General features: G+C 39.3%; 1 protein-coding gene across 1 annotated transcript; it reads left to right on the top strand.

The window, feature by feature from the left end:
* The first annotated feature begins 3,314 nt into the window (after positions 1 to 3,314).
* Positions 3,315 to 15,391, top strand: LOC124111235 (mucin-17-like). Its single transcript, XM_046470881.2, has 5 exons — positions 3,315 to 3,435; positions 9,136 to 9,207; positions 10,192 to 10,279; positions 11,361 to 11,522; positions 12,147 to 15,391. The coding sequence occupies exons 1-5, from the start codon at positions 3,400 to 3,402 to the stop codon at positions 14,114 to 14,116; spliced, it is 2,328 nt and encodes a 775-aa protein (XP_046326837.2). The 5' UTR covers positions 3,315 to 3,399; the 3' UTR covers positions 14,117 to 15,391.
* The last annotated feature ends 801 nt before the right edge of the window (positions 15,392 to 16,192 follow it).

Here is a 16,192-nt window from a genome sequence, read left to right as displayed (position 1 = left end):
ATATGAGTACAATGTTATGTGAAGCCCCGGCCGGGATATTGCTGGAATAAAAACGGCGAAAAATCACAGTCACACCCCCCTTCCGGTCACTTCATCAACTGAAGTGCGACATACGGATTTGTTTATACTAGTAAATCTTTTATGGAGCCGAGCTGATCATTAACCATACGAAGTGATAATAACGTTTGACAAGACACAGAAACATATATACACTTATCTAAACTCATTTGGAAGGTAAGTCAGTCGTGAATTGAAAAAAAAGCATTGGTTGAATCATTGGGAAGGTAAATCAGTCGTAAAAGCAGAGGTTGAATCATTGGGAAGGTAAGTCAGTCGTGAATTGAAAAAGCATTGGTTGAATCATTGGGAAGGTAAATCAGTCGTGAATTGAAAAAGTATTGGTTGAATCATCGGGAAGGTAAGTCAGTCGTGAATTGAAAAAGTAGTGGTTGAATCATCGGAAAGGTAAGTCAGTTGTGAATTGAAAAAGCATTGGTTGAATCATTGGGAAGGTAAATCAGTCGTGAATTGAAAAAGTAGTGGTTGAATCATTGGAAAGGTAAGTCAGTCGTGAAAGCAGAGGTTGAATCATTGGAAAGGTAAGTCAGTCGTGAATTGAAAAAGTAGTTGTTGAATCTTTGGAAAGGTAAGTCAGTCGTGAATTGGAAAAGGAGTGGTTGAATCATTGGGAAGGTAAGTCAGTCGTGAATTTAAGAGGATTGGTTGAATCATTTGGAAGGTAAATCAGTCGTAAATTGGAAAGTAGTTGTTGAATCATTGGAAATGTAAGTCAGTCGTGAATTGGAATCATGGTGCTTGTAAGTAGTTCCTGCAATAGTTGACCTCTTTTGCATATTATCGCATTGTTGTACCAAGTTTATAGGATTGGTTTATGGCACCAATCAGACTATCTATTATGTGTGTAAATGGCCAAATATCCATCGAATCCATATTTTACACGTTGTTTCAAACTGGAAAAAACTCAGTTTTATTGTGTACAACTGGAGATAAAGTACTGAAAGTAAATATTATTTCGCAGAATATCTTGAAATAACAATGTATAAACTTGTCATTACCATGCTTAGGCAATCTTCTTCAATATGAGGGGGCGGTGGGGTAGCCTTATAGTTACAGCACTCGCTCGTCACGCCGAGGACCCGGGTTCGGTTCACCACATGGTTACAATGTGTGAAGCCCATTTCTGGTGTCCCCCGCCGTGATTATGCTGGGAAATGGCTAAACGCGGCGTAAAACTAGCATCACTCAATCTCCAATATGGCCACGAAGAAATTAGAAATCCACTTTTATTCTATCTTATAATTGTTCTAATGTGTCCCTAAATCTTACCAACCCATTAATTCACTGTCGTTTAAAGGTATATTTACTCAGAACGTCATGTTGAAGATTTATCATCAATCTTCTCTCAATAACAGATTGCCCTATGCCTGGAGCTCTACACATGGTACACACATGTGTCAGGCATATAGCAAGTGGACGTTAACTGATAGATGCTAACCCACTGATACCCTTAAACAATGCCCAGGAACATAAGGTTGTATGTATGTGCGACATGTATACTTAGATGTCTTAGAGGGCACTAATAGATTGTAACAAGGTATTGTGCATTGGGACATTGGGAATGCCTGACCCAGTGGCTTTTATGTTGACTATCTCCAGGCCACATGCACATTTATCATGCCCGAAACTCTTCCAGGATTGGCATAGAGAGAGTGTTTACCTCTATGGCATAACGGCAGCATGACTCGACGCCATTGTGTCCAGGCTGTATTCTCAAAGGTTGATTTGTGCTGAATGGACATTTTCGTTATACTGAAAATTGGCGACGAGGTTTACCTTCATTCCAAGAAAAAACTTGTCAAAGATGACAATTCTTTTAACGTACCAACCTTTAATTTAGGCATGTCTGTAGTAATTCACCGAAGTGACAGATATCACGTTCATATATTTTTTGTGATGTCAAGACAAAATGCAAAGAAAGAGGTATGGACGACAGAAAAAAAGTAATAAAACTTTGAGTTTCTGTTTCAGACTTGAAAGAGACAGAATTATATTTCTATTAGAAACATTAGCTGGGTCTGTGTTCCAATACTGAAATGTTCACAGTTGACATGAACTCAATTACCTTTTCTCCATCTCGTTGAATTTGGTATGTTCCTGTATGTGTCACATTCGACAAACTCATAAGTGTTCCCATTCAGTTCTTGATGTATTTCAGAACACGTACATGAAAGATTTTCAAATTTCGCAATCGCCTAAGTAAGTCATCCGCCCTTAATTACACCATTGGCAAACTTAAGAAAAAACCATTAATATGTTTAAGATGCTCTGGAATTTTGCTTGGGTATGTTGGTAGCCAAGACTACAATTCAGTTTTCAGTCCCGGTCATTGGATGGTTTAAACTGCTAATTAATATCATGAGCAACACCCCACATCGTAGGTGTAATGTAACACAAATCAAGTCGCCGTTTCTTTCCACCCAATCAAAGTCGTCGTCCGTACATACAGCACTAGATTAAGATACCAGGATCTGTAATTGTAACCTGGAATCTCAATTGGGGCCTTGTAGTTTTTTATTATGGTGCATCTGATATTCTTTTGAGTGTGGTGTATATGATACGGTGGGTGATTAATAAGATACACCTATATTTATGTTATAGGATGCCAACATTATCGAAAAAGGACAAACTTTGATTCTAACTTGGCGTTTAAACCCCCTAGAACCTGAGGGAAATACTCTTCAAAATCTCGGAAACATGTTGGAAGCGACATTCCATATTTGTTTTATGTTCTTTTATATTTGTAAGGGGTTATGTTTGAGCATGCTTGCTTTTCATGTATGCATATATCTGTGTGTGGATACGTGCCGGCTGAGTATCTATGTCAGTGTCTCTTAATGCCTGTGATCCATGTACACATACCATGACTAAAACCGTACCGACATCCAGGAAGTAGTGAAGAAGGTAAGATGGCTCGCTACTCCTCTGTCAGTCTCGTCGCAAATGTTGTGACAGGGTCTAAAATTATGCGTTGTTTCTGGAATCACAAAGCCGTATACTGGGGTCATCCAAGGCATAAATAATTCCCTAGTCATCATCAGAAGAACAACATACCAACAACAGTCAACCGGTCACATGTCATGCCCAGGTTAGCTTCATGATCTCCCTTCTCCATCACCTCCAGTTAACGCTATCTGTGACCAGTCACCTCCCCATACCCCGACGTTAGTCCCTCCCCGTCCCTCCCGCTTGCCCATTCGTAATGAGATGACGCGTAGACATGTGACGTCAACTTTAAGTGGATATTTGTTTCACAGCCATCACTTTCGGGACAGTCCCAAGCTTGACTAGTAGACTACACGGGTCTCCTCTGGAATAAGCATGGACATTCGCGTATTAGCAAGCGTGTTACTGATGGTACGTATGCACGATAAGTTGATGTGTCATCAGGGGGTGTCATTGATACCATGAATATGAATATAAGTTTTAATGAGATTAATATTGCCGTAACCCCCAAGACATTCATCTCAAGCCAAATACAACTCGATTATTTTTCAGAACAAATTATGTATTAATTATCAACATATGTTTATTTTGGCTGTAACTTATTGTTACTTGTTTTATTGGGGGCATGGGTGACTCAGTCGTCTATGGCGTCGCAATTCGCAGTGGAGAGTTGCATCCCTAGGGCACGCTAGAAACCTATGATTGTGGGTTCGAATCCCGGTTAGCCCCGATTGGGTTTCAAGGTTTGCTAGGGGCCAATTGTGACCCGAAATACCCACGGGCCTTTTACCGCTGGACATTTGTAAAGATGCGTTGATTAAATCATTTCATAAGAACATATAGACAAGGGTTCCTTAGGCAAATATATGCCATGTTTCTAACATTGTGTTCCAGCGGTCAACTTTTGTAAATAACCCCAAAACTTGTTTTGTAAACTTATAGACAATATATCGGCGTACGCGGATTATATCGATGACTTTATTACAAATTGTAAAATTGGATGCGCAGGAATACTTTTGAAAAGTATATGTTTTCGTTAATTTTCTCAAATTTGAAAAACGTGCCATTCTACTTTGCGGAATGGATGCCACATAAACTGAGGGGCAAAAGAAAGTACACCGTGATTTATTTTTCGTTGAAAATTGAAAGAACTGTTGTTAAATTTGATTATGTCCATTAAATTATCACTCATGCCTGCAACAGTTTGCAAAAAGTAATTTGTGGCTGAGAAATGTTGTGTAAAATGATTTGATTGGTTCAATGAAGACTGGTGTAAGAAATGAATTTGCAACCACATGTTTGCAACCACATGCAACTACCATGTTAGAAATGCTGTAAACTTTTGCCGAGAAAAGCAAATTTATTGATTTCGAAAGATAATTTGTTTGAGATACCCATTAGCAGTTGTGTATTATGCAAAACAAATTTTTGATTTTTTAAGTAATTGAAAGAAAAACCATGTAGAAGTGCTGACTAAGCGCCAGTACAGTTCATTATTCCATGATATTATATATAATATAATAACTTATATGTCCCCCCCTCCCCCCCCAAACAAGCGGTTTACGTAAGCCTATGTCATCGATTGAATCAAGACGTCATCGCATTCCAATGTTGTGCCCCACTCCTTGCCGATCTGTTTCTTTATGCATACGAGTCGGAATTCCTGCTCGGATTGGCAAATACAAAAGAAGGGAATTCGGGCCAAATAGCTTAACTTAAGTTTCAGGTACATCGTTGATCAGGTATCGTTCAATAATGGTAAATAGCCCATTCTCGGCCACTGATTTACCCACATGAACGAGAAACCAGTGAAACCGCCTAACCTGCTTCATATTTAGATCTGTAGTGTGAACATTAAAATTCAGAGTAAAAAATATATAAGAAAATATAAGATTTTGTCAAGAGGGATGACTTCATTTTTCAAATTGTTAACTTTCCCTTTATGTCGAACAATATTCCAGCAGCTCCAGAGCAAGATTCCAGCAGCTCCAGCATTTGAGTGATTCATTATCATGATATAGTCGAACTCGTACAATGGACTATGCCTTTAGCAGAAAGTTCTTGTGCATATAGAAAGGGTTTTTTCAATTTATAAATACAGCAAATTTCGTCTATCTTAATTTATCTTTTTTCATACTCGGAGGTGTTTGGAATAGCACAATCAGGGGTTTGGGTTTTTCACCAGCTATGAGTTTAACACACTGAAGGGATGAGTGCACTATCCATCATCCCGTGATGAATAATGGTTATGCGTTTGTTGTTCCTAGTTTTATAACCGCTTTGGCTATGATATATCTGAACTTCACAGCGTATGGAATGTATTTCAAGGACAAACCCAAATAATAGTATTGATGTCCAGTACTGTGTCACCACCAGAGATAAACGTACTCGTATGATTTCTGTCGACCTTTGCAGATTGTACAAGTTTTTGCCGATTCAGATATAAAAGTTGATTGGGTTTTCATTTACGTCATCATTGATTATCATTAGTTGATTTGCTCTATACTTGCTTTCATGTATGCAGCTAATACAATGTTCACTAATCATTTCACGAAACATTCAGACATATTTAGACATCTGTTTATCTATTTGCCTTCGAAACATAACAAAGGACGAGGTATGATGCAGATTTTGTTTTGCCAACCTTTTGAACGCTGGGAATAACAGTTGGTCTGAAATATTGGAAGCAGTTCGGAGCTTTAGAGGTTGCTTATATGAATTATAATATGATTGTCGTGGATACTATGTGTGAAAAGACACATTACGAAAATCAAACTATGATTAAACCCGTGACCACTATTGAATATTTTTGCACATGGAAACACCTTCATTGCCTACATCTCCCTTGAAAAAAATCACAGACTCTCCATAATCTCTGAAAATTGGCCTTTTTATTCATTTTTTAAAAAACCCCTAAATTTAATATTGTAAGTAAACTGTTTAAATGCTTTAAAAAGTAATATGTTACTTGTCAATAATGTGTCAGGCTTTTCCCTGAACATGAACTGTACAGTTCTTATGGTTCATCTTGACGTCGTAGAAGATACACATGGCTGAGACATATGTGAACGTCGACGACATAAATAATAGTTCGTGGCTTCGAGATCCGGCATCATGGAGGACAAGTATCCATCAACACGGGACGTCACTGTCACAACACTGTATCACACAGGAGGAGGTTTTTGTGCCCCGGGGGACATAGTACACGTTCCTTTCTTCCTTGAGACTATAGGCTTAGGACTCCCATACGCACTATTAAATATTGGGGTTGGTTTATAGCATGGATTGTTTTTGTGAAGGCGCTGTGAAAAGTTCATGGGGTATTGGTTCATTGTGAGTGTGTCAGTGTAATATATTGTCTTCGTTATTTGTTTAGTGAAAAAGTTGTAACACTGAATTGGGGACGGTTGTATTTATTTCATATTGTGTCTTTTATAAGCTCTCTTTATTTAAATTTCGCTTTACAAGTCTCTCTGTCGCTAGTCCAGTTTACATTTCCTCGCATTTTTCTTCTTTTTTAAAAACAATATCTGCTTGTCAGACACACTGACTTGGTTGATTGCCAATCATCTTACTCCGACGGCGTCGTCATCATCATCATCAGTGGTGGTGTTGGTGGTAGGACATTTAGTGGATGTTATTTTCTTGAGTTATTTTGACAACTGAGCAGCCTAATTTGTAGTTGTTTCACTTAGTTTTTTTATTTAGCCAAGCTAATACATTTCGTAAATAATATATAACATTCTCCGACTAAAATAATACCTATCACTATATTCGAATGTGGCACTTTTTCCTATCTAAATAAAAGTACCCATTAGCCATAAGATTTCTATCGTTTATAAGGTCTTACCGGTCTGTAAAGTGTGCTCATTGGTGTCTCCGCCGTGATATCGCTGGAATATTGCCCAAAGCGGCTTAAAGCCATACTCTCTCACTTACTCACTGTAAATTAATTACCTGCTACAGGCAACGCCACGGCCAGAATACAATAACTTCATTCCTGGTGACGCGTGTCCATCATTCCTTTGACAGGCCTGTGTAATAGAAATAGGCCCACGATGTCACGATGTTCTAAACATAGCTGCATGCTACATTCTAACTGATACTTAACGTTGCTGTTCTGTCGGGATGCTGTAAATGTTACTACGTTTGGTGTATTTTATAATCATAAAAAATGTGGAAACTTCTTCCACTCTAAAACAGAAAAAAATGTAATTGGATGAAAACCTGTTATAAAATACATTGTATACCGGAAATTATGATTGTGTAAAAAGAACATGAAAAAAAGTATATGACTGTATTACTAAAATATAAGTTCACGCCCCACGTGCTAATCTTTTTGGATCGTTTACACTGTGTGTGACCTCGCCATGTGGAAATCAACACGGGCACGGGACGTGTGCGGTTCAACATGTTTCTTAATTCCTGGCATGAAATGTGTTCCCGATGACCATCCATTTCAGAAAGATAATATTCTGTTAGCCTTGTCTGTAAACTGCTTTGTTGTACGTTTTATACATACATTGATAAGGGGAAAGTTGGGCTTTTTCAAACTTTCAGCAACTTAAAAAACAGCTTGTTCTCAATTTTTGTTATCTTTGAAGAAAACATCCGAAGAAAATGTACAATCATTTCTTGACGGAACAGTTTCAAAAACGATACATTTTCAGAAATATTCCTTAAAAGTTGAATCTTTTTGAGAAATATCTCAACAATATATCAACCTGTAAATATAATCTTTTCTTTATGTAAATGTATAATACTGTTTTGGGATATTAAACTAATGACTGAATCTGAAGTTTTTTCAGGCAACATAGATTTGATAGCGAAATTACAAATCAGACATTATTCTAAAATAAGTGACTGTCTAATGTTGCGTTGTTGAAGTTTATATTTTAAGGGGCATTGATCGCCCAGTCGTCTACGGCGCCGCAATTCACTATAAAGAGATAAGTCCCTTGTGCACGCCCAATTAGCCCCGATTATGTTTCAAGAGGTATGTCAGTTTCACCAAAGTGGTAAATGTCTGAGATCTGCATTACTTCGGGCTTTAACCCCACCTGAAGCAGACACGCTGTTATATAACTGAAATACTGTTCAAGGCGGCGTTCAACCCAACTCACGTACTCGCTTTATTTAAACTGCCCAATGAGAAAACTGTATTTACTGTGGATCTTTAAAGCAAATACTAGTATTAAAATATCCAGATAGAATCAATCAAGTGCAATGTGACATTGAGACAATCTGATTGAGTATGAATACAGTTTAACCTTCTGTTTATTAATCCAACACTAGATTCACAAACTAAACGGCCTCCGTGGTCTAGTGGATAGAGCATGTGTCCGACAGAGCGGCAGGTTGATGTATCGAACTCATGGCCGCATCGTAAAAGATGTTAAAAGATGCGTACTTCTTGTTATCCTGCCTGGCGCTCGCTTTTAAGGTTATAAAACAGGAACTGGTCAGGTCGGAGTCAGCATAATATATCTGAGTGTGATATATCCATGTTAAACGGGTGAGCTAGCACTTTACCACTTTACCACAGGTATGGGTCAGCCTAACACACACGTGCATGCATGTTTAATTAGTGCATTAAACCACATTTTACAGCAAGTTCGTGTAGTCGTCAGATTTTATAGTTCTAGCCCACTGAGATACCATGACGCAGTTTTACACGAATACCCCACTCAGACATCAATCACAATGCCAGTTCGCTTGTATTAATTTGTATTGTGTTATATCAAGTCTCCAAACGTGTATAATTTTATCAACTTAATAAGGAAATATGAATAATGAAAGTTTTGGTTCAAGAATGATATATTCAATGTGAACCTAATTCTGATCATATGACCAATAAATCTTTTATTCAATAATTACATGTCATGATTAGTGATCCTTTCATATATTTTTTTATCACGATATTTTGCCCCGAATGGAATCTGTGACGGCAGATAACTTGTGATGCTCTCTGGTGTTGAGGTATTGAATTTACTACGAAACCATCTGAAGGTTTACGCGGACCTCTTCAAGTAGTTCATGTACTCACGTTTTTGGAGATAGCATTGTTTGCATGTTAACAAACACATAACTTTTCTTTTTGTTCTTTTGCAGGGGGCGGTGGATGCCATGTTCAACATGCCCGCCAACTTCCCCATGCCACAAGGTTATCCGTGTGATATCATGGTACGTCAAACACAATCATTGCACTTGTAATCTATATAACAGATGGTATAATTCTCACATCATGGTACGTCAAACACAATCATTGCACTTGAAATCTATATAACTGATTGTATAATTCTCACATCATGGTACGTCAAACACAATCATTGCCCCGGTAATCTATATAACTGATGGTATAATTCTCACATCATGGTACGTCAAACACAATCATTGCCCCGGTAATCTATATAACTGATGGCATAATTCTCACATCATGGTACATCAAACACAATCATTGCCCCGGTAATCTATATAAATGATTGTATAATTCCCACTAACTTGGTACGTCAAGCACAACCATGTCCCCGGTAACCTATATACCTGACTGTATAATTGTCATATATTATGGCACGTCAAGCACAATCATGTCTCCGGTACTCTATATACCTTTCTGTTTAATTGTCATATATTATGGCACGTCAAACACAATCATTGCTCCGGTAACCTATATAACTGATTGTATAATTCCCACTAACTTGGTACGTCAAACACAATCATTGCCTCGATAACCTGTATAACTAATTATAACCCTCATAAAGTAATGTAGTGTTTGAGATAGATAGATACTGGAATAATTCCGTTCAATCCAATATTGAACTCACCAGTGTCAAATATGATGTCCGATGCAATTTCCTATTTTGGCTTATACCATGATGTTTCTGTGTTAGTCATCCTTTGCATGTAGTATTTGACAGGTTCCACCGGTCTGGCAGGGTACGCTTACCTATCCAAGAACATATGGTATCATCACTGACAGTGATTTATTACAACATGCTTATTATTTTGTCGGAATCGTACAATGGACTCTGTTTTAGCAGAAATTTCCCATGATTATGGAATGGGTATTGTCGCTTTTATTAACCTATATACTGCAGCTTGCTTTCCTAACGTTGTCATCACGATATTATGATGTCACGACTCCTCTACCTATTTCTCATCGCCCAGGACAAGCAGTGTCCAGGAGACATGGTTTGCCGGATGGTTGCAACCGCTTGTTTCAATCCACCCTGTGATGCTGTTATGGCGTGTGTGGGTAAGACTATATGGTTTGGTATTGTTTGTTTTTGCAGAATCCATTTAGTAGTTGCTGAAACATTTTAGTCAGGGCATTTAGAACAGGGCATTACCGTTACTTCCTACAAACAACTATGAGAAACAACTATAAGATTGTTTTCCAACAAAATATATTGTCCCATATGCCTTTGCAAGAAGTCTATTTAAGGTATCGATGACGCCTAAAGTACTCACGGAAATGGAAAAAACCTGTTTTTTCGACCTCAGATCTTAAATAAATGCAGTTAATATACAAAGTATGTAAATATTCAAACAACTAAATTAGTACTAATTGGACCGTGGCACAAATACAGCGCATCAAATGTTTTTATGCCTTTTTACACGTAAAAGTGTGTAAAAATGTGAATAAAACAGACTATTGTGAAACAGGGCATAACCAGGTGTAATTAGATCAAGGTGACCTATGGCACCTTGACGACAGGTGAGAACAGGTGAGTGCATAATGCCTATAGTCTGTTTCTGCTATGTCAATTTGGACTTAGTTTTATTTTTAAATGTTGAAAGTGCCGACAAATAACCTCCTGTAAAGTACATTTTGTATTGTTCACTGAGATCAAACCAGCAAATCCAGACTAGTACTTTTCGAGTTGTTTTGTTATTTCGTATTTACAGCTACGTAACACTTTGTGTCGATTTTAAATTGAGAAAAACAGGGTTTTTTTCATTTCCGTGAGTACTTTAGTAGTAGCAGTAGTAGTGGTAGTGGTAGTAGTAGTAGTAGTAGTAGTAGTAGTAGTAGTAGTAGTAGAAGTAGTAGTAGTAGTAGTGGTAGCAGCATTCGCATCAGTATTATTAGTATTAGTAATAGCAGCAGTATACGTAGTTGTGGTAGTGGTAATGTGGCGGTGGTTGTTGTAGAATAGTAGTAGTAGCAGCAGTAGTAATAGCAGTAGTAGTAGTGGTGATGGTTATACATTATATAGTAGAATGTAACATCGTATTTACTGTAATTATCGACAGTGCTTGAAATATACAAATTGAATATGTCATTAAATGTGACATCTCTGAGTACATGTATTCTCTGTACTCGTGTTGACCAGACCCACCTCAGACGGCACTGGCTTCATGTCCCTCCGGGTTCCCTGTGATGGCCGCTAACCGGCGGACGGAGATGACCTGCACCCCCGGGGCACGGCAGTGTCCGAAGGAGTCCACGTGTTTCTTTGATGCCTCCGAAAGCACCGCTGTGTGTTGCTGGAAAGGTATGACATGTACATGTATTGATCACATCATTCACATTAAACTTGTGCCGAAAAAGGACATTTATTGATTTTTTAAGATAAGAAGTCTAAGATAACGATCAGCAGCTGTGTATTATTTATAAACTTAAATTATATCTAAAAATACGAAAACCCACGTAGAAGTATTCCTCTAGTGCTGACAGAGTGCAATACAATTCATTTTTTGGATATAATATGACATAACGATAGTTTCAACTGAAAATCAAAGATGATAAAATCACCTGAAAGGCATAGTCTCTTTTGCTCCTCAGTATATAACGGTTTTACTTCATGATTGCATTATCGCCATCTTTTATATGACTTTTATATGAGATGATAATGCCCTACAACCGTAGTATCTGGAACAACACATTGTTTTCTGAAATCAAACGGGTTTTTTTAAAATAATATTGAAATACTGAAATTTTTCAGTCTTGTTCTTATCCATTGTAAGTAAGTGAGTGGGCTTTAGTTCCCTTTGAACCGTATCTCAGCGATATCATGGTTTGTCAGCCTCATGTGGTCCTAAGTAGTCCATTGTAAGAAGCTACTCTATACACATATATGTTATTCCATGGCTACGATACTCCCTGATATATGTTGCAGTGTACAAACAAGGACAGTGCCCCAAGCCCGAGGGTCCTGGGTTCTGTGCAAGGATGTGCCAGGACGACGGTGGTTGCCCTGGTGACCAGAAATGCTGCAGCAACGGATGTGGAACGCAGTGTATGGACCGCATGCCCCTTATGTCAGACACAAAGCCTGGCAACTGCCCCATGATGCCACCGACAATAAATGGCCCCTGTTCCTCGATGTGCATGGGTGACTTCATGTGTGGAGGTATGATGAAGTGTTGTCCCAGCTCGTGTGGCCAGACTTGTATTAATCCACAAATGGGCCTTCCCGGAATGACGTCTCTTGGAGGTCTTCCTTCAGGTCCGTCTCGGAACTTCCTCGGACGCCTTCAATCCCTGTTCAGTAATAAAAATCCTGGAGGAATAATTCAACCTTCTCAAATGGATTCATTTTTTCGTCCAATGAATTCTCCCCCAAGGCAAGCATCATGGCAGCAACAGCAAGCTTCTAACAGAATGCAGGCACCTATTCAATCTGGATCAATGCAACAAAACCAAATGCCAGGAATGCCACCGGGTTATAGTCAAGGTATGGCAAATAGTCCCCAGCCTTTCCAGTCAGGGTATTCAACAGGACCTTCACCAGGATATCCAAACAATATGCAAAATGGATATCCTACTGGACTTAAACCAGGTTTTCAGGCATCCCAACAAGGATATCAAACAGGATCAAAACCAGGGTACCCAACAGGATCTCAGTCTGGATTATCTTCAGGAACTCAATCTGGACCTCCAACAATTGCTCCACAAGGGTTCCAAACTGGAAGTCAATCCAATTTCCCGTCAGGGCCTCAGGGAGGTTTTCCAATGCAATCGCAGCCTATGTTTCCACCAGGATCCCAGTCAAGGTATCAAACAGGATCTCAACAAGGATATCCCATGATATCCCAGCAGGGATTTCAAAACAGATCCATATTCTCGCCGATGGGATTCCTCGGGGCTCAGATGGGATTACCAACAAGATCTCAACCGACATTCGGTTATCCAAATAACTTTCAGCAAGGATTCTCAAGACAACCTCAACAACAGTTTGCACAACAAGCTCAGACAGGAGGGGTTCAATCGAATCAGCCTTCTGGATTTGTCCCCGCCACAGGGTCTCAGTCAGGAATACAAACAGCTGCGCCATCAGGAATTCAGCAACCAAATCAAGTTGCTCCCCAAACTGTAAGCAATACACAAGTACCCGATTCTACAAACCAACAACCGTCAACTCCCAAATCAGCAGAACCAACATTCTTAATAGACATTCAACCTAATTCCAACATAGACCAGCAGACTGCACTTCAGACAGCCCTGGAAAGCATCATGGCTAAAAATCATCCCAAGCCTAAAAGCCAATCAACTGAACCAGGTCAACCAGCTACAACCTCCACTGAACAACCAACAGTACAATCAACAGAACCACCAACAGAAGTACCCACCAGTCAAGCAACTTCATCAGCGCCGACGTCAACGGGTACAACATATCCCACCAAAACTGCAACTGCAGGTGAATGGACACCACAGACCAACAGCACCGCTGTTGATATATCAGATACAACAACGAGCACATCAACAGCTGAGCCTGCAACATCGTCTACCAGTTCTCAAACCGAAACAACTAGCGACCCTGCCCTAGCGACACCTCTGCCATCATCACAAAATAGTCCAGTTTCATCCCAGGCAAGTTCAGCTGATCCTACGCCAGTAGCCCAACTTACCCAGCCAGATAGGCCATCGGCCACCTTCACAGCTATGCCACAAAGCGGAGGACCCCCGAAGCCAGGCACCTGTCCTGTGATGTCTGCCGTGGGAACATGTCAGAATACGTGCATGGTCGATGTTAACTGCTTGGCAAATTACAAATGTTGTAACATTGGACCATGCACTGTATGCATGCACCCCGACATGACCCCTACTACTTGCAGCTGGGAAAAGAGGATGATTGGTGGATGTTAGATTCTATTCGAACGATGTTACTCCTGTACATAGACCGGTCCTGCTGATCCTGGTGTCTTGTGGGTTATGCAAATTAAACTGCATTTCCACTGAAATGATTTGGGTAGATGTGTTCTTTTTGGTAGTTTGCTTTTGTTTTAGACTTTTATCTAGCATTATGAATATAACATGTGTACACGCCTGAAAAATGTTATCGATATAAATCCCCGTTGTTTAGGCACTTAATCAGTGTTTGCTTTTATTGTGTGCCCTCGCATGTGACCAGATTCCATTTCCCATAGCTGGATGTCTTTGCTGACAGTTCAGGAACATTCGGTTTGATAATTTTGGAGTGGTCATGCATTTGATCTTGGGCCTGTATACCTTCACAAGTGACATGAACTGAGGGGCAAAAAAAAATTTATCCTGTTTTACCGCTTACTAAGAATACTTTTACATGTGGCTTTATTTTTTAAAATATAATTATATTAAAAACTGATAAGATTAAACACATTTGCATAATACACACCTGATGATGTGCATCTTAGACATCTTATCTGAAAATCAATACATTTGCCTTTTTGGCACAAATTTACATAATTTCAAACATGGTAGGGGTCGTGTGGTTGAAAATTTATTTCTTACCCAAGTCTTCACTGAACCAATGCTACGGATTACTTTTTAGAAAGTGACAGTTAAATAGACATAGTTAACAGTTCTCTCAATTTCCAAAGTCGGATTACTGGTGTCCCCCGCCGTGATATTGCTGGAATATTGCTAAAAGCGTCGTAAAACCTCACTCACTCACTCCAAAGTCGGTATACTCAGTATTGTTACTTAGTTATTAATATCATCATCAATATTTCCGTCATATGAGGTTGTTATGGGCATATCGTCTACAATGTAAAGCTGGCTTTGCACAACAGTACTGCTGTCCATGTATGAGGTGGTTATGGGCATATCGTTTACAATGTAAAGCTGGCTTTGCACAACAGTACTGCTGTCCATGTATGAGATGGTTATGGGCATATCGTCTACAATGTAAAGCTGGCTTGGTACAACAGTACTGCTGTCCATGTATTTCAAAGGCAACAAGGTCATTCTCGGGTTGAGGCATACGTTATTGTAGTCCCGTACCGACATTTTAAGTGCCCGGGCGACACACGTCACTCAGACTTGTCGTTGAAGATTTTCTCATTCGTGAGTCTATGTCCTTCTGTATTTATGAGATGTGAAGAGGGCATGTATATCCAGTTTTATACAATCTCTGAAGCTCAATAAAATGTCAATGAGTTACTTTGTTCCATACATATTTATTCTAGCATGCCATTGGTATGATATTGCTGTATGTATTTGATGCATGTTAGAAAACACAAAGTTAACAGTCATCGAATTCTCTCCATACTGAGATTACAATAACTATTTACAATGATCTCACCTTTCCTACAATGTCTGTCCTATTAAAGAGAATACGAGTTTACCTCAAACATTCAGTAAGGTACAAATGTTATTTTTGTTTGTTTGTTTAACGCCGCACTCAGTAATATTCCAGCTATATGACGGCGGTCTGTAAATAATCAAGTTTGGACCAGACAATCCAGTGATTGACATCATAAGCATCGATCTACGCAACTAGGATACGATGACATGCATCAACCCAGCAGAAATTCTTATCAGGACATGCTGCGACCCGTGAAGATCCGGGGTAGAATGGGTCTTCAGCAACCCATGCTTGCCGTAAAAGGCGACTTTGCTTGTCGTAAGAGGCGACTAACGGGATCACTTGATTGTCTGGTCAAGACTCGATTATTTACAAACCGCCGTCATATAGCTGGCATATTGCTGAAACAACAAAAAAATCATCAATGAAAGGTCTAGTTGCCAAATTATCCATTGTCTAACGTTCCCATTTAGTTAGATACATGTAAGAGTTCCCAGGGGCCCACGTGTCGTACGTAGCGTATACATAATGCGTATGATGCTTGCAATATATATTTACTTGTTGTTTAACGTTACAGTCAGCAATATTCTGTGGCGATGGCCTGTAAATAATAGAATCTGGGCCAGTGATTTATGTTATGAGCAACGCCCCAGCCC

The sequence above is a fragment of the Haliotis rufescens genome, unplaced genomic scaffold (assembly GCF_023055435.1).
Source record: "Haliotis rufescens isolate VD_foot unplaced genomic scaffold, xgHalRufe1.0.p SCAF_5, whole genome shotgun sequence".
In the NCBI taxonomy this organism is placed as follows: domain Eukaryota; kingdom Metazoa; phylum Mollusca; class Gastropoda; order Lepetellida; family Haliotidae; genus Haliotis; species Haliotis rufescens.
The sequence above is the reverse complement of the archived record's forward strand: the minus strand, read 5'-3'. Positions and strand labels throughout refer to the sequence as shown.

What these genes read in the sequence shown, in the direction of transcription:
- LOC124111235 (XM_046470881.2), top strand. Translation starts at nt 3,400, where the DNA reads ATGGACATTCGCGTATTAGCAAGCGTGTTACTGATG. An exon ending in TAGCAAGCGTGTTACTGATG is followed by an intron (nt 3,436 to 9,135) that starts GTACGTATGCAC and finishes GTTCTTTTGCAG; the next exon opens with GGGGCGGTGGATGCCATGTT. An exon ending in TGCTGTTATGGCGTGTGTGG is followed by an intron (nt 10,280 to 11,360) that starts GTAAGACTATAT and finishes CGTGTTGACCAG; the next exon opens with ACCCACCTCAGACGGCACTG.